The following is a 26,446-nucleotide window of genomic DNA, read 5'->3' on the forward strand; positions in this document are numbered from 1 at the left end:
TTCCATATTCATCAATCTACGCACAATACCCCATAATAACAAAGTGAAAACAGATTTTTAGACAAAAGAGGATGACGAGGAGGTGCAGTGATGAATCTGACAATGAGGTCTGACAGTCTACCTCTCTCTCTCGCTCTCTCTTTCTCTTTCTCTCGCTCTCTCTCTCTTGCTCTTTCTCTCTCTCGCTCTCTTTCTCTCTCTCTTTCTCTTTCTCTCGCTCTCTCTCTCTCTCTTTCTCTCTTGCTCTCGCTCTTTCTCGCTCTCTCTTTCTCTCCCTCTCCCTCTCTGCCCTGTGCCCCAGTCATGTGACTTCCAGATGGTGAAGATAACCCAGAGTGATGTAACCCTCTCCCTTCATCACCATCCTCCCTCCTCCTCCCCATCACCCTCAGGCACTGCACCCAATCCTCCTCTCCCCCCTTCATCACAATCTTCCCTTTCCCTACCCTATCAACCTCAGGCACTGCACCCAATCCTCCTCTCCCCCCTTCATCACAATCCTCCCTTTCCCTGCCCCATCACGCTCAGGCACTGCACCCAATCCCCCTCTCCCCCCTCCCCCTAAAAAACTTAGAACTTATTTACATAAGTATTCAGACCCTTTGCTATCAGCTCAGGTGCATCCTGTTTCCATTGATCATCCTTGAGATGTTCCTACAACTTGATTGGAGTCCACCTGTGGTAAATTGGACATGATTTGGAAAGGCACACACCTGTCTATATAAGGTCCCACAGTTGACAGTGCATGTCACAGCAAAAAACAAGATTGAACTCTTTGGCCTGAATGCCAAGTGTCACATCTCGATTCAACCTGACACCATTCCTACAATGAAGCATGGTGGTGGCAGCATCATGCTGTGGGGATGTTTTTCAGCAGCAGAAACTGGGAGACTAGTCAGGATTGAGGGCAAGATGAACGGAGCAAAGTACAGAGATCCTTGATGAAAACCTGCTCCAGAGCGCTCAGCACCTCAGACTGGGGTGAAGGTTCACCTTCCAACACGACAACGACCCTAAGCACATAGCCAAGACAATGCAGGAGTGGCTTCAGGACAAGTCTCTGAATGTTCTTGAGTGGCCCAGCCAGAGCCCGGACTTGAACTCAATCAAAAATCTCTGGAGAGACATCCAACCAGACAGAGCTTGAGAGGATCTGCAGAGAAGAATTGGAGAAACTCCCCAACTACAGGTGTGCCAAGCTTGTAGCGTCATACCCAAGAAGACTGGAAGTTGTATTCGCTACCAAAGGGGCTTCAACAAAGTACTGAGTAAAGGGTCTGAATAATTATGTAAATGTGATATTTGTGATATATTTGTTATAAATGAGCAAAAATGTCTAAAAACGTTTTTGTTTTGTCGTTATGATGTATTGTGTGTAGATTGATGAGTTTAAAAAAAAAGAGTGGGGAAAACCGTGGAGGAAACGTTCACACACACATTCTGTGCCAGTTGTACTTTACCTGTGAGAGGTTTACAGTATAGAGTCACTGGGTGGGGCTTGGAGGGGTGTGTTAACGTGACTGTCACAAGGTGTTTCTACAGTAGATATCAGATGTTATCACCTGGTTGGAGGGGGGGGTGTTAACGTGACTGTCACAACGTGTTTCTACAGTAGATATCAGATGTTATCACCTGGTTGGAGGGGGGGTGTTGACGTGACTGTCACAAGGTGTTTCTACAGTAGATATCAGATGTTATCACCTGGTTGGAGGGGGGTGTTAACGTGACTGTCACAAGGTGTTTTTTCAGTAGATACCAGATGTTATTACCTGGTTGGGGGGTCGGGGTTGTTAACGTGACTGTCACAAGGTGTTTCTACAGTACATATCAGATGTTATTACCTGGTTGGGGGGGGTTGTTAACATCACTGTCACAAGGTGTTTCTACAGTAGATATCAGATGTTATTACCTGGTTGGAGGGGGGTGTTAACGTGACTGTCACAAGGTGTTTCTACAGTAGATATCAGATGTTATCACCTGGTTGGAGGGGGGGTGTTAACGTGACTGTCACAAGGTGTTTCTACAGTGGATATCAGATGTTATCACCTGGTTGGAGGGAGGGGGGTGGTGTTGACGTGACTGTCACAAGCTGTTTCTACAGTAGATATCAGATGTTATCACCTGGTTGGAGGGGGGGTGTTAACGTGACTGTCACAAGGTGTTTCTACAGTAGATATGAGATGTTATCACCTGGTTGGAGGGGGGGTGTTAACGTGACTGTCACAAGGTGTTTCTACAGTGGATATCAGATGTTATCACCTGGTTGGAGGGGGGGTGTTAACGTGACTGTCACAAGCTGTTTCTACAGTAGATATCAGATGTTATCACCTGGTTGGAGGGGGGGTGTTAACGTGACTGTCACAAGGTGTTTCTACAGTAGATATCAGATGTTATCACCTGGTTGGAGGGGGGGTGTTAACGTGACTGTCACAAGGTGTTTCTACAGTGGATATCAGATGTTATCACCTGGTTGGAGGGAGGGGGGGGTGTTGACGTGACTGTCACAAGCTGTTTCTACAGTAGATATCAGATGTTATCACCTGGTTGGAGGGGGGGTTGTTAACGTGACTGTCACAAGGTGTTTCTACAGTAGATATCAGATGTTATCACCTGGTTGGAGGGGGGTGTTAACGTGACTATCACAAGGTGTTTCTACAGTGGATATCAGATGTTATCACCTGGTTGGAGGGGGGGTGTTAACGTGACTATCACAAGGTGTTTCTACAGTAGATATCAGAGGGTTGTTAACGTGACTGTCACAAGGTGTTTCTAAAGTAGATATCAGATGTTATTACCTGGTTGGGGGGGGGTGTTAACGTGACTGTCACAAGGTGTTTCTACAGTAGATATGAGATGTTATCACCTGGTTGGAGGGGGAGGGGGGTGTTAACGTGACTGTCACAAGGTGTTTCTACAGTAGATATGAGATGTTATCACCTGGTTGGAGGGGGAGGGGGGTGTTAACGTGACTGTCACAAGGTGTTTCTACAGTAGATATGAGATGTTATCACCTGGTTGGAGGGGGAGGGGGGGGTGTTAACGTGACTGTCACAAGGTGTTTCTACAGTAGATATCAGATGTTATCACCTGGTTGGAGGGGGAGGGGGTGTTAACGTGACTGTCACAAGGTGTTTCTACAGTAGATATGAGATGTTATCACCTGGTTGGAGGGGGGAGGGGGGGGTGTTAACGTGACTGTCACAAGGTGTTTCTACAGTAGATATCAGATGTTATCACCTGGTTGGAGGGGGGGGGTGTTGATGTGACTGTCACAAGGTGTTTCTACAGTAGATGTCAGATGTTATCACCTGTTTGGAGGGGTGGGGGGTGTTGATGTGACTGTCACAAGGGGTTTCTACAGAAGATATGATGTTATTACCTGGTTTATCTCTACACACACACACACACACACACACACACACACCCTTCTTGCCTAACCTTATATTTGCCTGCTATGGGAGGTCATGCTATATTGGACACATATTCTACTGTACATGTCGCTGTTGTTCTTCTGTTTTCACATTAACACATTTAGAATTGGCACATTGCAGACTGCAGAGGGAGAAATATGGGTTATCATTTTTCCTCTCTGGTTTGTAAACTCAGTTTCCATGTTGCTCCTTGGAAGAACATTCCTTATCACAGTCTTAGCCTATGTCCCAAATCGCACCCCATTCCTGTATAGTACACTACTTTTGACCAGGGCCCCTAGGCTGTCACTTGGGACTCAAATTCTGACAATGCTTTTACCGTCCAACGGTTACTCCAGGTTTTTCAACACTGTGAATTCTCAAGATACATCACAGATACATTATTTCATTCCACTTTGAAACAAAATAGTTTCGACACAGTTCTATTTCACCTCATAAAATTTGTTGTCATATTTTTGTTTTACATTAACTGTATGCTTAAGTGGTTTCTGGAGGTGTTTCAACAGTTTGACTTGTTTCAACACACTTTCCTTTGGCCTCACCAACCCCCTTCGTTGATAAGACACTGAAGGTCAGTATGATCTGCCAAATGAAGTAGAACTCCTACACGCTGCTGTGTCCCAAAAGGGCACCTTATTCCCTACATGACAGAGCCCTATGGGGGCCCTGTCAAAGGTAGTGCGCAATATTGGGAATAGGGTACAATTTAGGACCGGCCCAACTTTATTTACTGATGTTCATGTTCATGGTGAGATCTGAAGCCAAAAGGAGTTCGTTGTTCAAATCAACTGAAACAGGGAGGAAACAGTCACGCCAGCTGGATAATAAGAAGAGGTAAAGATTAATTCATTTGTTTACCCTAAAAGGAAAAGAAACCTGCAGACTGCTCTTGCTCCTATCACTTACAAGGTTTTTAATTTTCTCACTTTATTAAAGCTTATGTGTCAGCCTCTTGGCCTTCAGCAAAAGCTCTGACGAAGAGGAAGACACGTCAGCTTTAATAAGAAAAGTGATACGAGGAAAAGCTATGTGTGGGATGTCTCTTTGAAGTTATCACATTATTCCCACACCTGCAACAAGAACTCAGGCATGAGAGTGCTATCTACCCAACAGCTTAGTGGACAATTGTTACACTCTCAGAAATGACAGATGTGTCGTGTTTAGAGACCATCTGTTAATTACGTCTGTATCTGCCGTATCTATTTCCAGATTAACTAAGCGTTTATTCTTTTAGGACATTTAGTGTATTGTATTCTAAGAGTGTCTTTTATGTATTCTGGGGACATTTTATGTGATGACATTGCTTGTATTGTGGAGACATTTCTGTGTATTGTGCTGACATTTTAAGTATAGTGTGGCAATTGTATGTATTCAGGAATTTGGTGCATTGTGAGTATATTTTGGTGTATTGTGGGTACATTTTGGTTTAATGTGGAAACAAACTGGAATTTGGTGTATTTTGGGACATTTGATGTATTGTGCTGACATTGTGGTGTATTGTGAGAACATTTGGGGTATTGTGGAGACATTTTGGTATTTGTTGAGTAGTCTAAATAAAATCTCCTTTGTCCTACAGCTGTGAAGACAGTGCTGGAAGTCCCCTTGGGAAGCAGGAGTTTGAGAGTCAGCTCCAAGGGACCTGATGTCATAGGTGAGTACTTCACTGTTCAAGGGGCCTGTCCAACCTGCACACAAACACACACAAACACACACACACACACACACACACACACACACACACACACACACACACACACACACACACACACACACACACACACACACACACACACACACACACACACACACACACACACACACAAACAACCACACGCACTTTCTCTTGGTCTCTCTTTCTCGCTAAACATCTGGGCTAACAAATGTTCTTCTGGCAGCTGATCAGTGCTAGTGATTTATAGAGGAAGTCATCACGTTATGTCTAACTCTGCCCAGCACTGTGAGAATCACATACCACACTGACAACGCTCAGCTGAAATATAGATGTGTTCAACCTATGAGCCACTCTGATATGTGCACACACACACACACACACACACACACACACACACACACACACACACACACACACACACACACACACACACACACACACACACACACACACACACACACACACACACAGGCAAGTAGAAACTCAAACACACACTTGCAGGGAGAGACGCAGACATGCACACACATGTGCGAAGAAAAACACACACACACACTCACACACGTCATTCAAGAATGTTCAGAGATTCCAGAATGTTCCAATAAGGTTCTAAAAAGCAGTGCTGATAGAGGGAGAGAGTGAGAAAGATGGAGACAGAGTTCTCTCCTCTCTGTTGGCTTGTGTTGGGAGCTCATGCATTTCAGATTTATGAGATGTATTTCCTATGTGTGTGTGTGTGTGTGTGTGTGTGTGTGCGTCTCTGATTCCACAGGAGACATGGCTAACTCCAGCTGCCTCGTTGGTGGCCAACATCATAATACACCCATACAAGTCCACATGTTTAAGTGGATGTGTGTTTTGTCAGATGTTTCAAAACAAGGGTTTGGAGTGACCTTCGAAATACTTTAACAGATCATTTATCAACTATCAGGAGACTAGCGAGGCCGACGTGGAGAAGGAAAAGAACAGTGACATAAAAAAGCAGAAAAGGAGAGCCGAGTAAAACCCAGTAAAGGAGAGCCGAGTAAAACCCGGTAAAGGAGAGCCGAGTAAAACCCGGTAAAGGAGAGCCGAGTAAAACCCGGTAAAGGAGAGCAGAGTAAAACCCGGTAAAGGAGAGCAGAGTAAAACCCGGTAAAGGAGAGCCGAGTAAAACCCGGTAAAGGAGAGCAGAGTAAAACCCGGTAAAGGAGAGCAGAGTAAAACCCGGTAAAGGAGAGCCGAGTAAAACCCGGTAAAGGAGAGCCGAGTAAAACCCGGTAAAGGAGAGCCGAGTAAAACCCGGTAAAGGAGAGCCGAGTAAAACCCGGTAAAGGAGAGCCGAGTAAAACCCGGTAAAGGAGAGCCGAGTAAAACTCGGTAAAGGAGAGCAGAGTAAAAGCTGATTTGAGAAATGTAAAGCCTCTGGAACCCAGCTTCAAGTTCACAAACTCCAAATTCTCATTTGTGATGTACTGTATAATTGATGTTGAAAATACATTAAACACGCCTGGGCCTTTCCAGAAACATTTGTTGAACGTGAATTGAGAGTTTGTTGAAATGTTAGTGATTCCATTCATCTCTAATGTAAAACATTTTTTGGAAGACGTTTGAATCTTCCCCCTCATAAAAGATTTTGTGAGAAACACATATGTTAGAGAAAGACAAATAAAGAGAGGGGGGGATGACAAGAAGAACGGCCGATGCTGTGCCGTGGGACAGATGAATATGATTATGTCTCTACCAGAAATTACTCTATCAAATTCACTGTTTATTTTCTCACACCCACTCAGTCGTTTGGCCAATAGACATTCAAAGAGTCACACATCAATGACTGTCATTGGAGATGATGAAGTCTCTATTGTTAAATCTTTTTAATATTAAACTGTTAGCATCGTGACCTTTATCTTAGCCTTGGTGTATTGGGTCCATATTCATAAAGCGTCTAAGAGTAGGAGTGCTGATCTAGGATCAGGTCCCCGTTGCCCATATAAATCTTATGCATTGTGATCTAAAAGGAGAAACTAATCCCAGCACTCCTACTCCGATACGCTTTATGAATATGGGCACTGGTCCGTTCACACACACACACACACACACACACACACACACACACACACACACACACACACACACACACACACACACACACACACACACACACACACACACACACATAGTGGTTAAAACCAGTCTGAGTGATCTATATCAACACCGTTATCAACTGTTCTTGGTGTGAGGAGTACTGCTGATGAACTTTATACATCCAGATTTACCTCATTATGTCTTTGTGTGTCTCTTTCTCTCTCTGTCTGTCTCTGTCTCTCTCTCCCTCAATCTCTCCCCCTCTCTCATTCTTTCTTCTGTCTCTCTCCCCCTTTCTCTCCCTCAATCTCTCTCTCCCCCTCTCATTCTCGCTCTCTCTCTCTCCTGCAGTAATCGAGACCCAGTCTCTGCAGGGTCGTAAAGAGGAGCACAGTCTGGTCTCTCCTGGTTCCTACCTCATCGGCAACACCACCGTGGACTACCAGAAAGGGACAGACAGACAGACGCTCAGGACACAAGGACCTCTGGGAGCCGATTACATCATCAAGGTGACACAAGGAAGAGGCGCTGAGTCAGTGGCCTGGAGGCAAATGTTAATCCTACCTACCTATCTAGGATCAGATTAGCTCATCTCAAGTAATGATCTTAACATAAAGGGGATCAAACATATCTGATTCTGTATCAGTAGTTATAATGGAAATGTCTACCTACATCATTCATGAGGGAAACGCCTACCTACATCATCCAAGAGTCATTTCTCAATTTCTCTCATGATTCTGACAGTCTTTTTTGTGTTCTTAGATGTTGTAATCTGAGTAACCATATCAATATTGTTTTTGTAAATGACCATTATTTTACATCCACTCATGTCAGAATACTGAACAGATTGATGACAATTTTGTAGAGAAAGCCCTTGCCAATACATACACATTGCATGTTAGTGAAGTATGCTGATTACACCCACAAAGTAAGCTTGCATCCCAAATCACACCCTATTCCCTTTGTAGTGCACTACCGTTGACGTAGTGCACTTTGAAGTAGTGCACTGTAGGGAATAGGGTTCCATTTGGGACACTACCAAAGCTCTCTCCCATGTCATTGAGGTTATCAAAGCATTGCACAAACATGACACGACTCCCATTTCTGTGGCAATAAAACACTGCGTGTCATGGCTCTCCTAATCATCATCATCATCATCGTTAGCGTTATCTTCATCATGATCATCATAGTCTGAAAATCAGGCCCTGTGTGCATTCCATAGCAGACACTAGTATGTAGGCCTAGGCTGCCTGCTAAATGGCGCCCTTTTCCCTTTTTAGTCCACAACTTTTAAAATGAGTGCACTATAAAGGTAAAAGGGTTCCGCTGTCCTTCACATGGAACCAATGACGTAATGACATAATATAGGATTTGGACCAGCGCCTACAGCGTCGGCGACGTAAATGAACTACACATTACCCACATCACAAATGTTTAGTTTAGAAAATAACTTTTACTTTCATCTGATGTTACCAAATCCTTGTTTATTCAATGTGATTATTAATGTTGAAATAATTCATTTGAATAAAGGGATACTAGAAGTGAGTGTGGTCCAAATACTTGATTGCGAGACGTTCTTCTGATGAATGTTCTGTATGAAAATGAGGATTTGGTTGGTTCTAGTTGGCACCAGAGTCTGTTCAGACATTGAGTTTTACGAATTTATACACTGAGTTCTAAGGCCAGTGACTGAGTTTGAGTCTTAAATCTCAATAATCTTTCTAAACATGTCTAGATCTCTAGACATCTTTAGATATCAATGTGTGAGTGCGTGCACGTGATTGTGTGAGTGTGCGTCTGTGTCTAACAGTGTTCTCTCCAGGTTAAATATGCTGCTCCCAGGGACACGATGGTCCAGTTCCTGTTCTATCAACCAATCAGGTACCAGTGGCGAGAGACTGACTTCTTCCCCTGCTCTGTCACCTGTGGAGGAGGTGAGACTGACCCCAGATCAGCTCTTATTGAGACTGTTGGTTTCAACTATTATTTAAAGTTTATGATTGAACCCAGATAGTTCTTATAGAGATTGTTCTTGTTGCCAGCAATAGCTTTGACTGAACCGGGATCAGCTCTTATAGAGACTGTTGAAGCCAGCTATTAGTTAAAGTTTATGACTGAACCCAGATCAGCCCTTATAGAGATTGTTCTTGTTGCCAGCTAAAGCTTTATGACTGAACCCAGATCAGCTCTTATATGTGTCAAAGCTGGAGAGATGTTGATGAGGCTTGAGATATGATTGAGCAAAACGTTAGCCCAGCATTAACCAAACGTTTATCCAATGTTTTCCATTTCATACATTGAATTTATATTTTGTTTACATTTTGGTTGCTGTATTATGAGGCAATGCAGCCGATTGTGAATGACCCAACGTGTCTGTGTTTTAGTTTCCTTTCATGTTTCTTCCCAAAACAGACATTGAGACAAACATTTGAAGGGCCCAAAATGAACCCATTGCCCACCAAATGTTAGACAATAAATGTAAGTCCAATGTTTACTTTCTATCCTATTCATTGCTGACCTTGATGGTTTCTGTCTATTGCCAGGTTACCAGCTGAACTCAGCAGAGTGCACAGACATCAGGTCCAGTCAGGTGTTACCAGAGCACCACTGTAACAGCTACCCTGAGAACACCAAACCCACGCCCAAACTCAAGGAGTGCAACATGGACCTCTGTCCTGAGAGGCATGTACATGTACCGATCACAATGGTTGCCCTCTGGGCCCTGGTCAAAAGCAGTGCACCATGTAGAATTGGGAGCCATTTGGGACACACCTTATTCTGTTTCCAGTCGTGGATGTGCATGTGAAGGCTGTATAGGAAACATGGTTCCTCTGAATGGTCATGGTGACCTGGCGTCTTCCTCTTTCTCTTCTCTAGTGATGGCTTCATAGAGGTGATGCCTTATGACCACTTTCAGCCTCTGCCACGGTGAGTGACCATCATAGTCTATCACAGGGCCTGTACTACTGTAGTACCCTGGACAGGACACTAGTCTATCACAGAGCCTGTACTACTGTAGTACCCTGGACAGGACACTAGTCTATCACAGAGCCTGTACTACTGTAGTACCCTGGACAGGACACTAGTCTATCACAGAGCCTGTACTACTGTAGTACACCCCATGGACAGGACACTAGTCTACCACAGAGCCTGTACTACTGTAGTACAGTGACATTATTATTACTGTCAGTAAGAAGAGAGGACTTGTCAAACATCTTCTGAGCATATATATTCTTCCTACATCTTTGTGTGGTTACAAATACATCTCATTCTATTCCGTATGTCCCGTGTTCTGTGTTATGCCTATGCTATGTCACTGAATTAAGTGTCACAGATAGTCACAACCATGTTATAGCTCTGTGTTAGCTACTCCTATGCTATGTCACTGTATAAAGCATCATAAAGAGTTATACGCATCTTATTGCTGTTTCTCCCCAGGTGGGAGCAGGGTCCATGGACAGAGTGTTCAGTGTCGTGTGGGGAGAGCGGCGGGCTGCAGGAGCGCAGCGTGGTGTGTGTTGAGGACGACGCCCACGGACAGATCACTCAGGTGGAGGAGTGGAAATGCACACACTCCCCTCGGCCAATCACGCAGCAGAGCTGCAACAGCTTCACCTGCCCACAGTGGGTTGCCATGGAGTGGTCTCAGGTGAGCTACCAAGTGAAAACATCTAATCAACGTTTATTGATCGCGTACACAGTTTAGCAGGTATTATAGTGGGTGCAGCGAAATGCTTATGTTACCAGCTTCTAACAATGTAGTAAAATGTCTAACAATTAAAATGTTTAAAAAATAAATAATAATAAAGAACGGCGGGACGAATCTGATTACCCAAATAGCACTGCAGCAGTAATGAAATGCAATCTATAGGTATGTAAACCAGGATCATTTACACAGGATCAGCTAAGAACTATATGTATGTGTATAGCAGTAGATATTCTAGAGTAATCTCTGTCAAACATCCAGTATAGAAATAAAGATGCAGTGTAGCTAAAATTCAGTGTACAGTATTAGAAATAATATGATACAATATTTACAGTATTTACCAGTGTTTCAATGTCTCTATAGCATGCGACAGCAGTGTTGGCAGTGTGTGTCTGAGTGTGTGTGTGTGTGTGTGTGTATCTAATGATCTGATGGTCTGGTAATAGAAGCTGTGCAACAGTCTGATGGTCTGGTAATAGAAGCTGTTCAACAGTCTGATGGTCTGGTAATAGAAGCTGTTGAACAGTCTGATGTTCTGGTAATAGAAGCTGTTCAACAGTCTGATGGTCTGGTGATAGAAGCTGTTCAACAGTCTGATGGTCTGGTAATAGAAGCTGTTCAACAGTCTGATGGTCTGGTGATAGAAGCTGTTCAACAGTCTGTTGGTCTGGTAATAGACGCTGTTCAACAGTCTGTTGGTCTGGTAATAGAAGCTGTTCAAAATTCTGATGGTCTGGTAATAGAAGCTGTTCAACAGTCTGATGGTCTGGTGATAGAAGCTGTTCAACAGTCTGATGGTCTGGTAATAGAAGCTGTTCAACAGTCTGATGGTGATAGAAGCTGTTCAACAGTCTGATGGTAATAGAAGCGGTTCAACAGTCTGATGGTCTGGTAATAGAAGCTGTTCAACAGTCAGTTAGTCTGATGGTCTGGTTATAGAAGCTGTTCAACAGCCTGATGGTCTGGTAATAAAAGCTGTTCAACAGTCTGATTGTTTGGTGGTCTGATGATAGAAGCTGTTCAACAGCCTGATGGTCTGGTAATAAAAGCTGTTCAACAGTCTGATTGTCTGGTGGTCTGGTAATAGAAGCTGTTCAACAGCCTGATGGTCTGGTAATAGAAGCTGTTCAACAGTCTGATGGTAATAAAAGCTGTTCAAAAGTCTGATGGTCTGATGGTCTGGTAATATAATCTGTTCAACAGTCTGATGGCAATAGAAGCTGTTCAACAGCCTGATGGTCTGGTAATAGAAGCTTTTCAACAGTCTGTTGGTGTGGTGACATAAGCTTTTCAACAGTCTTTTGGTGTGGTGACATAAGCTGTTCAACAGTCTGATGGTAATAGAAGCTGATCAACAGTCTGATGGTCTGGTAATAGAAGCTGTTCAACAGTCTGATGGTCTGGTGATAGAAGCTGTTCAACAGTCTGTTGGTCTGGTAATAGACGCTGTTCAACAGTCTGTTGGTCTGGAAATAGAAGCTCTTCAACAGCCTGATGGTCTGGTAATAGAAGCTGTTCAACAGTCTGATGGTAATAGAAGCTGTTCAACAGTCTGATGGTAATAGAAGCTGTTCAACAGTCTGATGGTCTGGTAATAGAAGCTGTTCAACAGTCTGATGGTCTGGTAATAGAAGCTGTTCAACAGCCTGATGGTCTGGTAATAGAAGCTGTTCAACAGCCTGATGGTCTGGTAATAGAAGCTGTTCAACAGTCTGATGGTAATAGAAGCTGTTCAACAGCCTGATGGTCTGGTAATAGAAGCTTTTCAACAGTCTGTTGGTGTGGTGACATAAGCTTTTCAACAGTCTTTTGGTGTGGTGACATAAGCTGTTCAACAGTCTGATGGTCTGGTGATAGAAGCTGTTCAACAGCCTGATGGTCTGGTAATAGAATCTGTTCAACAGTCTGATGGTCTGGTGATAGAAGCTGTTCAACAGTCTGATGGTCTAGTAATAGAAGCTGTTCAACAGTCTGATGGTAATAGAAGCTGTTCAATAGTCTGATGATAGACGCTGTTCAACAGTCTGATGGTCTGGTAATATAAGCTGTTCAACAGTCTGATGGTAATAAAAGCTGTTCAACAGTCTGGTGGTCTGGTAATAGAAGCTGTTCAACAGCCTGATGGTCTGGTAATATAAGCTGTTCAACAGTCTGATGGTAATAAAAGCTGTTCAAAAGTCTGATAGTCTGTGGGTCTGGTAATAGAAGCTGTTCAACAGCCTGATGGTCTGGTAATATACGTTTTTCAACAGTCTGTTGGTGTGGTGACATAAGCTGTTCAACAGTCTGATGGTAATAGAAGCTGATCAACGGTCTGGTAATAGAAGCTGTTCAACAGTCTGATGGTCTGGTGATAGAAGCTGTTCAACAGTCTGATGGTCTGGCGATAGAAGCTTTTCAACAGTCTGATGGTAATAGAAGCTGTTCAACAGTCTGATGGTCTGGTGATAGAAGCTGTTCAACAGTCTGATGGTCTGGCGATAGAAGCTGTTCAACAGTCTGATGGTCTGATGATAGAAGCTGTTCAACAGTCTGATGGTCTGGTAATAGAAGCTGTTCAACAGTCTGATGGTAATAGAAGCTGTTCAACAGTCTGATGGTCTGGTAATAGAAGCTGTTCAACAGTCTGATGATAATAGAAGCTGTTCAACAGTCTGATTGTCTGGTAATAGAAGCTGTTCAACAGTCTGAAGGTAATAGAAGCTGTTCAACAGTCTGATGGTCTGGTAATAAAAGCTGTTCAACAGTCTGATGGTAATAGAAGCTGTTAAATAGTCTGATGATAATAGAAGCTGTTCAACAGTCTGATGGTCTGGTAATAGAAGCTGTTCAACAGTCTGATGGTCTGGTGATAGAAGCTGTTCAACAGTCTGATGGTCTGGTGATAGAAGCTGTTCAACAGTCTGATTGTCTGGTAATAGAAGCTGTTCAATAGTCTGATGGTCTGGTAATTGAAGCTGTTCAACAGTCTGATGACTGGTAATAGAAGCTGTTCAACAGTCTGATGGTCTGGCAATAGAAGCTGTTCAATGGTCTGATGGTCTGGTAATAGAAGCTGTTCAACAGTCTGATGGTAATAGAAGCTGTTCAACAGTCTGATGGTCTGGTAATAGAAGCTGTTCTACAGTCTGATGGAAATAGAAGCTGTTCAACAGTCTGATGGTAATAGAATCTGTTCAACAGCCTGATGGTCTGGTGATAGAAGCTGTTGAACAGTCTGATGGCAATAGAAGCTGTTACACAGTCTGATGGTCTGGTGATAGAAGCTGTTCAACAGTCTGATGGTGATAGAAGCTGTTCAACAGTCTGATGGTAATAGAATCTGTTCAACAGCCTGATGGTCTGGTAATAGAAGCTGTTCAACAGCCTGATGGTCTGGTAATAGAAGCTGTTCAACAGTCTGATGGTGATAGAAGCTGTTCAACAGTCTGATTGTCTGGTAATGGAAGCTGTTCAACAGTCTGATGGTCTGGTAATAGAAGCTGTTCAACAGTCTGATGGTGATAGAAGCTGTTCAACAGTCTGATGGTCTGGTAATAGAAGCTGTTCAACAGTCTGATGGTAATAGCAGCTGTTCAACAGTCTGATGGTCTGGTAATGGAAGCTTTTAAACAGTCTGATGGTCTGGTAATAGAAGCTGTTCAACAGTCTGATGGTGATAGAAGCTGTTCAACAGTCTGATGGTCTGGTGATAGAAGCTGTTCAACAGTCTGATGGTCTGGTAATAGAAGCTGTTCAACAGTCTGATGGTCTGGTAATAGAAGCTGTTCAACAGTCTGATGGTGATAGAAACTGTTCAACAGTCTGATGGTCTGGTAATAGAAGCTGTTCAACAGCCTGATGGTCTGGTAATAGAAGCTGTTCAACAGTCTGATGGTAATAGAAGCTGTTCAATAGTCTGATGGTAATAGAAGCTGTTCAACATTCTGATGGAAATAGAAGCTGTTCAACAGTCTGATGGTCTGGTGATAGAAGCTGTTGAACAGTCTGATGGCAATAGAAGCTGTTACACAGTCTGATGGTCTGGTGATAGAAGCTGTTCAACAGTCTGATGGTGATAGAAGCTGTTCAACAGTCTGATGGTAATAGAAGCTGTTCAACAGTCTGATGGTAATAGAAGCTGTTCAACAGTCTGATGGTCTGGTAATAGAAGCTAATCAACAGTCTGATGGTGATAGAAGCTGTTCAACAGTCTGATGGTAATAGAATCTGTTCAACAGCCTGATGGTCTGGTAATAGAAGCTGTTCAACAGTCTGATGGTGATAGAAGCTGTTCAACAGTCTGATTGTCTGGTAATGGAAGCTGTTCAACAGTCTGATGGTCTGGTAATAGAAGCTGTTCAACAGTCTGATGGTGATAGAAGATGTTCAACAGTCTGATGGTCTGGTAATAGAAGCTGTTCAACAGTCTGATGGTAATAGCAGCTGTTCAACAGTCTGATGGTCTGGTAATGGAAGCTGTTAAACAGTCTGATGGTCTGGTAATAGAAGCTGTTCAACAGTCTGATGGTGATAGAAGCTGTTCAACAGTCTGATGGTCTGGTGATAGAAGCTGTTCAACAGTCTGATGGTCTGGTAATAGAAGCTGTTCAACAGTCTGATGGTCTGGTAATAGAAGCTGTTCGACAGTCTGAGGGTGATAGAAGCTGTTCAACAGTCTGATGGTAATAGAAGCTGTTCAACAGTCTGATGGTAATAGAAGCTGTTCAACAGTCTGATGGTCTGGCAATAGAAGCTGTTCAACAGTCTGATGGTCTGGTAATAGAAGCTGTTCAACAGTCTGATGGTAATAGAAGCTGTTCAACAGTCTGATGGTCTGGTAATAGAAGCTGTTCAACAGCCTGATGGTCTGGTAATAGAAGCTGTTCAACAGCCTGATGGTCTGGTAATAGAAGCTGTTCAACAGTCTGATGGTAATAGAAGCTGTTCAACAGCCTGATGGTCTGGTAATAGAAGCTTTTCAACAGTCTGTTGGTGTGGTGACATAAGCTTTTCAACAGTCTTTTGGTGTGGTGACATAAGCTGTTCAACAGTCTGATGGTCTGGTGATAGAAGCTGTTCAACAGCCTGATGGTCTGGTAATAGAATCTGTTCAACAGTCTGATGGTCTGGTGATAGAAGCTTTTCAACAATCTGATGGTAATAGAAGCTGTTCAACAGTCTGATGGTCTGGTGATAGAAGCTGTTCAACAGTCTGATGGTCTGATGATAGAAGCTGTTCAACAGTCTGATGGTCTGGTAATAGAAGCTGTTCAACAGTCTGATGGTAATAGAAGCTGTTCAATAGTCTGATGATAATAGACGCTGTTCAACAGTCTGATGGTCTGGTAATATAAGCTGTTCAACAGTCTGATGGTAATAAAAGCTGTTCAACAGTCTGGTGGTCTGGTAATAGAAGCTGTTCAACAGCCTGATGGTCTGGTAATATAAGTTTTTCAACAGTCTGTTGGTGTGGTGACATAAGCTGTTCAACAGTCTGATGGTAATAGAAGCTGATCAACGGTCTGGTAATAGAAGCTGTTCAACAGTCTGATGGTCTGGTGATAGAAACTGTTCAACAGTCTGATGGTCTGGTGATAGAAGCTGTTCAACAGCCTGATGGTCTGGTAATAGAAGCTGTTCAACAGTCTGATGGTCTGGTGATAGAAGCTTTTCAACAGTCTGATGGTAATAGAATCTGATCAACAGTCTGATGGTCTGGTGATAGAAGCTGTTCAACAGTCTGATGGTCTGGCGATAGAAGCTGTTCAACAGTCTGATGGTCTGATGATAGAAGCTGTTCAACAGTCTGATGGTCTGGTAATAGAAGCTGTTCAACAGTCTGATGGTAATAGAAGCTGTTCAACAGTCTGATGGTCTGGTAATAGAAGCTGTTCAACAGTCTGATGATAATAGAAGCTGTTCAACAGTCTGATTGTCTGGTAATAGAAGCTGTTCAACAGTCTGAAGGTAATAGAAGCTGTTCAACAGTCTGATGGTCTGGTAATAAAAGCTGTTCAACAGTCTGATGGTAATAGAAGCTGTTCAATAGTCTGATGATAATAGAAGCTGTTCAACAGTCTGATGGTCTGGTAATAGAAGCTGTTCAACAGTCTGATGGTCTGGTGATAGAAGCTGTTCAACAGTCTGATGGTCTGGTGATAGAAGCTGTTCAACAGTCTGATTGTCTGGTAATAGAAGCTGTTCAATAGTCTGATGGTCTGGTAATTGAAGCTGTTCAACAGTCTGGTGACTGGTAATAGAAGCTGTTCAACAGTCTGATGGTCTGGCAATAGAAGCTGTTCAATGGTCTGATGGTCTGGTAATAGAAGCTGTTCAACAGTCTGATGGTAATAGAAGCTGTTCAACAGTCTGATGGTCTGGTAATAGAAGCTGTTCAACAGTCTGATGGAAATAGAAGCTGTTCAACAGTCTGATGGTCTGGTGATAGAAGCTGTTGAACAGTCTGATGGCAATAGAAGCTGTTACACAGTCTGATGGTCTGGTGATAGAAGCTGTTCAACAGTCTGATGGTGATAGAAGCTGTTCAACAGTCTGATGGTAATAGAAGCTGTTCAACAGTCTGATGGTAATAGAAGCTGTTCAACAATCTGATGGTCTGGTAATAGAAGCTAATCAACAGTCTGATGGTGATAGAAGCTGTTCAACAGTCTGATGGTCTGGTGATAGAAGCTGTTGAACAGTCTGATGGCAATAGAAGCTGTTACACAGTCTGATGGTCTGGTGATAGAAGCTGTTCAACAGTCTGATGGTGATAGAAGCTGTTCAACAGTCTGATGGTAATAGAAGCTGTTCAACAGTCTGATGGTAATAGAAGCTGTTCAACAGTCTGATTGTCTGGTAATGGAAGCTGTTCAACAGTCTGATGGTCTGGTAATAGAAGCTGTTCAACAGCCTGATGGTCTGGTAATAGAAGCTGTTCAACAGTCTGATGGTGATAGAAGCTGTTCAACAGTCTGATTGTCTGGTAATGGAAGCTGTTCAACAGTCTGATGGTCTGGTAATAGAAGCTGTTCAACAGTCTGATGGTGATAGAAGCTGTTCAACAGTCTGATGGTCTGGTAATAGAAGCTGTTCAACAGTCTGATGGTAATAGCAGCTGTTCAACAGTCTGATGGTCTGGTAATGGAAGCTGTTCAACAGTCTGATGGTAATAGAAGCTGTTCAACAGTCTGATGGTCTGGTAATAGAAGCTGTTCAACAGCCTGATGGTCTGGTAATAGAAGCTGTTCAACAGGCTGATGGTCTGGTAATAGAAGCTGTTCAACAGTCTGATGGTAATAGAAGCTGTTCAACAGCCTGATGGTCTGGTAATAGAAGCTTTTCAACAGTCTGTTGGTGTGGTGACATAAGCTTTTCAACAGTCTTTTGGTGTGGTGACATAAGCTGTTCAACAGTCTGATGGTCTGGTGATAGAAGCTGTTCAACAGCCTGATGGTCTGGTAATAGAATCTGTTCAACAGTCTGATGGTCTGGTGATAGAAGCTTTTCAACAATCTGATGGTAATAGAAGCTGTTCAACAGTCTGATGGTCTGGTGATAGAAGCTGTTCAACAGTCTGATGGTCTGATGATATAAGCTGTTCAACAGTCTGATGGTAATAGGAGCTGTTCAACAGTCTGATGGTCTGGTAATAGAAGCTGTTCAACAGTCTGATGGTAATAGAAGCTGTTCAACAGTCTGATGGTCTGGTAATAGAAGCTGTTCAACAGCCTGATGGTCTGGTAATAGAAGCTGTTCAACAGCCTGATGGTCTGGTAATAGAAGCTGTTCAACAGTCTGATGGTAATAGAAGCTGTTCAACAGCCTGATGGTCTGGTAATAGAAGCTTTTCAACAGTCTGTTGGTGTGGTGACATAAGCTTTTCAACAGTCTTTTGGTGTGGTGACATAAGCTGTTCAACAGTCTGATGGTCTGGTGATAGAAGCTGTTCAACAGCCTGATGGTCTGGTAATAGAATCTGTTCAACAGTCTGATGGTCTGGTGATAGAAGCTTTTCAACAATCTGATGGTAATAGAAGCTGTTCAACAGTCTGATGGTCTGGTGATAGAAGCTGTTCAACAGTCTGATGGTCTGATGATAGAAGCTGTTCAACAGTCTGATGGTCTGGTAATAGAAGCTGTTCAACAGTCTGATGGTAGTAGAAGCTGTTCAATAGTCTGATGATAATAGACGCTGTTCAACAGTCTGATGGTCTGGTAATAGAAGCTGTTCAACAGTCTGATGGTCTGGTGATAGAAGCTGTTCAACAGTCTGATGGTCTGGTAATAGAAGCTGTTCAATAGTCTGATGGTCTGGTAATTGAAACTGTTCAACAGTCTGATGACTGGTAATAGAAGCTGTTCAACAGTCTGATGGTCTGGCAATAGAAGCTGTTCAATGGTCTGATGGTCTGGCAATAGAAGCTGTTCAACAGTCTGATGGTCTGGTGATAGAAGCTGTTCAACAGCCTGATGGTCTGGTAATAGAATCTGTTCAACAGTCTGATGGTCTGGTGATAGAAGCTTTTCAACAATCTGATGGTAATAGAAGCTGTTCAACAGTCTGATGGTCTGGTAATAGAAGCTGTTCAACATTCTGATGGTCTGATGATAGAAGCTGTTCAACAGTCTGATGGTCTGGTAATAGAAGCTTTTCAACAGTCTGATGGTAATAGAAGCTGTTCAATAGTCTGATGATAATAGACGCTGTTCAACAGTCTGATGGTCTGGTAATAGAAGCTGTTCAACAGTCTGATGGTCTGGTGATAGAAGCTTTTCAACAGTCTGATGGTCTGGTGATAGAAGCTGTTCAACAGTCTGATGGTCTGGTAATAGAAGCTGTTCAATAGTCTGATGGTCTGGTAATTGAAACTGTTCAACAGTCTGATGACTGGTAATAGAAGCTGTTCAACAGTCTGATGGTCTGGCAATAGAAGCTGTTCAATGGTCTGATGGTCTGGCAATAGAAGCTGTTCAACAGTCTGATGGTCTGGTAATAGAAACTGTTCAACAGTCTGATGGAAATAGAAGCTGTTCAACAGTCTGATGGTCTGGTGATAGAAGCTGTTCAACAGTCTGATGGCAATAGAAGCTGTTCAACAGTAGGATGGTCTGGTGATAGAAGCTGTTCAACAGTCTGATGGTCTGGTGATAGAAGCTGTTCAACAGTCTGATGGTCTGGTGATAGAAGCTGTTGAACAGTCTGATGGCAATAGAAGCTGTTACACAGTCTGATGGTCTGGTGATAGAAGCTGTTCAACAGTCTGATGGTGATAGAAGCTGTTCAACAGTCTGATGGTAATAGAAGCTGTTCAACAGCCTGATGGTCTGGTAATAGAAGCTGTTCAACAGTCTGATGGTCTGATGGTCTGGTGATAGAAGCTGTTCAACAGCCTGATGGTCTGGTAGTAGAATCTGTTCAACAGTCTGATGGTCTGGTGATAGAAGCTTTTCAACAATCTGATGGTAATAGAAGCTGTTCAACATTCTGATGGTCTGGTGATAGAAGCTGTTCAACAGTCTGATGGTCTGATGATAGAAGCTGTTCAACAGTCTGATGGTCTGGTAATAGAAGCTGTTCAACAGTCTGATGGTAATAGAAGCTGTTCAATAGTCTGATGATAATATACGCTGTTCAACAGTCTGATGGTCTGGTAATAGAAGCTGTTCAACAGTCTGATGGTCTGGTGATAGAAGCTGTTCAACAGTCTGATGGTCTGGTGATAGAAGCTGTTCAACAGTCTGATGGTCTGGTGATAGAAGCTGTTCAACAGTCTGATGGTCTGGTAATAGAAGCTGTTCAATAGTCTGATGGTCTGGTAATTGAAACTGTTCAACAGTCTGATGACTGGTAATAGAAGCTGTTCAACAGTCTGATGGTCTGGCAATAGAAGCTGTTCAATGGTCTGATGGTCTGGCAATAGAAGCTGTTCAACAGTCTGATGGTCTGTTAATAGAAACTGTTCAACAGTCTGATGGAAATAGAAGCTGTTCAACAGTCTGATGGTCTGGTGATAGAAGCTGTTCAACAGTCTGATGGCAATAGAAGCTGTTCAACAGTAGGATGGTCTGGTGATAGAAGCTGTTCAACAGTCTGATGGTCTGGTGATAGAAGCTGTTCAACAGTCTGATGGTCTGGTGATAGAAGCTGTTCAACAGTCTGATGGTCTGGTGATAGAAGCTGTTGAACAGTCTGATGGCAATAGAAGCTGTTACACAGTCTGATGGTCTGGTGATAGAAGCTGTTCAACAGTCTGATGGTGATAGAAGCTGTTCAACAGTCTGATGGTAATAGAAGCTGTTCAACAGTGATGGTCTGGTAATAGAAGCTGTTCAACAGTCTGATGGTCTGGTAATAGAAGCTAATCAACAGTCTGATGGTGATAGAAGCTGTTCAACAGTCTGATGGTAATAGAAGCTGTTCAACAGCCTGATGGTCTGGTAATAGAAGCTGTTCAACAGTCTGATGGTCTGATGGTCTGGTGATAGAAGCTGTTCAACAGCCTGATGGTCTGGTAGTAGAATTTGTTCAACAGTCTGATGGTCTGGTGATAGAAGCTTTTCAACAATCTGATGGTAATAGAAGCTGTTCAACATTCTGATGGTCTGGTGATAGAAGCTGTTCAACAGTCTGATGGTCTGATGATAGAAGCTGTTCAACAGTCTGATGGTCTGGTAATAGAAGCTGTTCAACAGTCTGATGGTAATAGAAGCTGTTCAATAGTCTGATGATAATAGACGCTGTTCAACAGTCTGATGGTCTGGTAATAGAAGCTGTTCAACAGTCTGATGGTCTGGTGATAGAAGCTGTTCAACAGTCTGATGGTCTGGTGATAGAAGCTGTTCAACAGTCTGATGGTCTGGTAATAGAAGCTGTTCAATAGTCTGATGGTCTGGTAATTGAAACTGTTCAACAGTCTGATGACTGGTAATAGAAGCTGTTCAACAGTCTGGTCTGGCAATAGAAGCTGTTCAATGGTCTGATGGTCTGGCAATAGAAGCTGTTCAACAGTCTGATGGTCTGGTAATAGAAACTGTTCAACAGTCTGATGGAAATAGAAGCTGTTCAACAGTCTGATGGTCTGGTGATAGAAGCTGTTCAACAGTCTGATGGCAATAGAAGCTGTTCAACAGTAGGATGGTCTGGTGATAGAAGCTGTTCAACAGTCTGATGGTCTGGTGATAGAAGCTGTTCAACAGTCTGATGGTCTGGTGATAGAAGCTGTTCAACAGTCTGATGGTCTGGTGATAGAAGCTGTTGAACAGTCTGATGGCAATAGAAGCTGTTACACAGTCTGATGGTCTGGTGATAGAAGCTGTTCAACAGTCTGATGGTGATAGAAGCTGTTCAACCGTCTGATGGTAATAGAAGCTGTTCAACAGTGATGGTCTGGTAATAGAAGCTGTTCAACAGCCTGATGGTCTGGTAATAGAAGCTGTTCAACAGTCTGATGGTCTGATGGTCTGGTAATAGAAGCTGTTCAACAGTCTGATGGTGATAGAAGCTGTTCAACAGTCTGATGGTCTGGTAATAGAAGCTGTTCAACAGTCTGATGGTCTGGTAATGGAAGCTGTTCAACAGTCTGATGGTCTGGTAATAAGCTGTTCAACAGTCTGATGTTTGATAGAAGCTGTTCAACAGTCTGATGGTCTGGTGATAGAAGCTGTTCAACAGTCTGATGGTCTGGTAATAGAAGCTGTTCAACAGTCTGATGGTCTGGTAATAGAAGCTGTTAAACAGTCTGATGGTGATAGAAGCTGTTCAACAGTCTGATGGTCTGGTAATAGAAGCTGTTCAACAGCCTGATGGTCTGGTAATAGAAGCTGTTCAACAGTCTGATGGTAATAGAAGCTGTTCAACAGTCTGATGGTAATAGAAGCTGTTCAACAGCCTGATGGTCTGGTAATAGAAGCTGTTCAACAGTCTGATGGTAATAGAAGCTGTTCAACAGCCTGATGGTCTGGTAATAGAAGCTTTTCAACAGTCTGTTGGTGTGGTGACATAAGCTGTTCAACAGTCTGATGGTCTGGTGATAGAAACTGTTCAACAGTCTGATGGTCTGGTGATAGAAACTGTTCAACAGTCTGATGGTCTGGTGATAGAAGCTGTTCAACAGCCTGATGGTCTGGTAATAGAATCTGTTCAACAGTCTGATGGTCTGGTGATAGAAGCTTTTCAACAATCTGATGGTAATAGAAGCTGTTCAACAGTCTGATGGTCTGGTGATAGAAGCTGTTCAACAGTCTGATGGTCTGATGATAGAAGCTGTTCAACAGTCTGATGGTCTGGTAATAGAAGCTGTTCAACAGTCTGATGGTCTGTTAATAGAAGCTGTTCAACAGTCTGATCATAATAGAAGCTGTTCAACAGTCTGTCTGGTAATAGAAGCTGTTCAACAGTCTGATGGTCTGGTGATAGAAGCTGTTCAACAGTCTGATGGTCTGGCTATAGAAGCTGTTCAACAGTCTGATGGTCTGATGATAGAAGCTGTTCAACAGTCTGATGGTCTGGTAATAGAAGCTGTTCAACAGTCTGATGGTAATAGAAGCTGTTCAATAGTCTGATGATAATAGACGCTGTTCAACAGTCTGATGGTCTGGTAATAGAAGCTGTTCAACAGTCTGATGGTCTGGTGATAGAAGCTGTTCAACAGTCTGATGGTCTGGTGATAGAAGCTGTTCAACAGTCTGATGGTCTGGTAATAGAAGCTGTTCAAAAGTCTGATGGTCTGGTAATTGAAGCTGTTCAACAGTCTGATGACTGGTAATAGAAGCTGTTCAACAGTCTGATGGTCTGGCAATAGAAGCTGTTCAATGGTCTGATGGTCTGGCAATGGAAGCTGTTCAACAGTCTGATGGTCTGGTAATAGAAGCTGTTCAACAGTCTGATGGAAATAGAAGCTGTTCAACAGTAGGATGGTCTGGTGATAGAAGCTGTTCAACAGTCTGATGGTCTGGTGATAGAAGCTGTTCAACAGTCTGATGGTCTGGTGATAGAAGCTGTTGAACAGTCTGATGGCAATAGAAGCTGTTACACAGTCTGATGGTATGGTGATAGAAGCTGTTCAACAGTCTGATGGTGATAGAAGCTGTTCAACAGTCTGATGGTAATAGAATCTGTTCAACAGTCTGATGGTCTGGTAATAGAAGCTGTTCAACAGTCTGATGGTCTGGTAATAGAAGCTGTTCAACAGTCTGATTGTGATAGAAGCTGTTCAACAGTCTGATGGTAATAGAATCTGTTCAACAGTCTGATGGTAATAGAAGCTGTTCAACAGTCTGATGGTGATAGAAGCTGTTCAACAGTCTGATTGTCTGGTAATAGAAGCTGTTCAACAGTCTGATGGTGATAGAAGCTGTTCAACAGTCTGATGGTCTGGTAATAGAAGCTGTTCAACAGTCTGATGGTAATAGAAGCTGTTCAACAGTCTGATGGTAATAGAAGCTGTTCAACAGTCTGATGGTCTGGTAATAGAAGCTGTTCAACAGCCTGATGGTCTGGTAATAGAAGCTGTTCAACAGTCTGATGGTAATAGAAGCTGTTCAACAGCCTGATGGTCTGGTAATAGAAGCTTTTCAACAGTCTGTTGGTGTGGTGACATAAGCTGTTCAACAGTCTGATGGTCTGGTGATAGAAACTGTTCAACAGTCTGATGGTCTGGTGATAGAAGCTTTTCAACAATCTGATGGTAATTGAAGCTGTTCAACAGTCTGATGGTCTGGTGATAGATGCTGTTCAACAGTCTGATGGTCTGGTGATAGAAGCTGTTCAACAGTCTGATGGTCTGATGATAGAAGCTGTTCAACAGTCTGATGGTCTGGTAATAGAAGCTGTTCAACAGCCTGATGGTCTGGTAATAGAAGCTGTTCAACAGTCTGATGGTAATAGAAGCTGTTCAACAGTCTGATGGTAATAGAAGCTGTTCAACAGCCTGATGGTCTGGTAATAGAAGCTGTTCAACAGTCTGATGGTAATAGAAGCTGTTCAACTGTCTGATGGTAATAGAAGCTGTTCAACAGTCTGATGGTAATAGAAGCTGTTCAACAGCCTGATGGTCTGGTAATAGAAGCTTTTCAACAGTCTGTTGGTGTGGTGACATAAGCTGTTCAACAGTCTGATGGTCTGGTGATAGAAACTGTTCAACAGTCTGATGGTCTGGTGATAGAAACTGTTCAACAGTCTGATGGTCTGGTGATAGAAGCTGTTCAACAGCCTGATGGTCTGGTAATAGAATCTGTTCAACAGTCTGATGGTCTGGTGATAGAAGCTTTTCAACAATCTGATGGTAATAGAAGCTGTTCAACAGTCTGATGGTCTGGTGATAGAAGCTGTTCAACAGTCTGATGGTCTGATGATAGAAGCTGTTCAACAGTCTGATGGTCTGGTAATAGAAGCTGTTCAACAGTCTGATGGTCTGTTAATAGAAGCTGTTCAACAGTCTGATCATAATAGAAGCTGTTCAACAGTCTGTCTGGTAATAGAAGCTGTTCAACAGTCTGATGGTCTGGTGATAGAAGCTGTTCAACAGTCTGATGGTCTGGCTATAGAAGCTGTTCAACAGTCTGATGGTCTGATGATAGAAGCTGTTCAACAGTCTGATGGTCTGGTAATAGAAGCTGTTCAACAGTCTGATGGTAATAGAAGCTGTTCAATAGTCTGATGATAATAGACGCTGTTCAACAGTCTGATGGTCTGGTAATAGAAGCTGTTTCAACAGTCTGATGGTCTGGTGATAGAAGCTGTTCAACAGTCTGATGGTCTGGTGATAGAAGCTGTTCAACAGTCTGATGGTCTGGTAATAGAAGCTGTTCAATAGTCTGATGGTCTGGTAATTGAAGCTGTTCAACAGTCTGATGACTGGTAATAGAAGCTGTTCAACAGTCTGATGGTCTGGCAATAGAAGCTGTTCAATGGTCTGATGGTCTGGCAATGGAAGCTGTTCAACAGTCTGATGGTCTGGTAATAGAAGCTGTTCAACAGTCTGATGGAAATAGAAGCTGTTCAACAGTAGGATGGTCTGGTGATAGAAGCTGTTCAACAGTCTGATGGTCTGGTGATAGAAGCTGTTCAACAGTCTGATGGTCTGGTGATAGAAGCTGTTGAACAGTCTGATGGCAATAGAAGCTGTTACACAGTCTGATGGTATGGTGATAGAAGCTGTTCAACAGTCTGATGGTGATAGAAGCTGTTCAACAGTCTGATGGTAATAGAATCTGTTCAACAGTCTGATGGTCTGGTAATAGAAGCTGTTCAACAGTCTGATGGTCTGGTAATAGAAGCTGTTCAACAGTCTGATTGTGATAGAAGCTGTTCAACAGTCTGATGGTAATAGAATCTGTTCAACAGTCTGATGGTAATAGAAGCTGTTCAACAGTCTGATGGTGATAGAAGCTGTTCAACAGTCTGATTGTCTGGTAATAGAAGCTGTTCAACAGTCTGATGGTTATAGAAGCTGTTCAACAGTCTGATGGTCTGGTAATAGAAGCTGTTCAACAGTCTGATGGTAATAGAAGCTGTTCAACAGTCTGATGGTAATAGAAGCTGTTCAACAGTCTGATGGTCTGGTAATAGAAGCTGTTCAACAGCCTGATGGT

General features: G+C 42.9%; 1 protein-coding gene across 2 annotated transcripts in view; it reads left to right on the forward strand.

Annotated features, from left to right (window-relative positions):
- LOC106591568 (ADAMTS-like protein 3) overlaps positions 1 to 26,446 on the forward strand; it is a 282,134-nt gene that overhangs the window by 143,821 nt on the left and 111,867 nt on the right. For both annotated transcript variants that reach the window (XM_045689442.1, XM_045689441.1), the window contains exons 8-13: positions 5,008 to 5,082; positions 7,516 to 7,673; positions 8,987 to 9,098; positions 9,708 to 9,846; positions 10,042 to 10,092; positions 10,603 to 10,813. In XM_045689442.1, the coding sequence (XP_045545398.1) occupies positions 5,008 to 5,082; positions 7,516 to 7,673; positions 8,987 to 9,098; positions 9,708 to 9,846; positions 10,042 to 10,092; positions 10,603 to 10,813 (746 nt within the window). The remainder of the gene's footprint in view (positions 1 to 5,007; positions 5,083 to 7,515; positions 7,674 to 8,986; positions 9,099 to 9,707; positions 9,847 to 10,041; positions 10,093 to 10,602; positions 10,814 to 26,446) is intronic.

Source organism: Salmo salar, chromosome ssa11, assembly GCF_905237065.1.
Source record: "Salmo salar chromosome ssa11, Ssal_v3.1, whole genome shotgun sequence".
Lineage (NCBI taxonomy): Eukaryota > Metazoa > Chordata > Actinopteri > Salmoniformes > Salmonidae > Salmo > Salmo salar.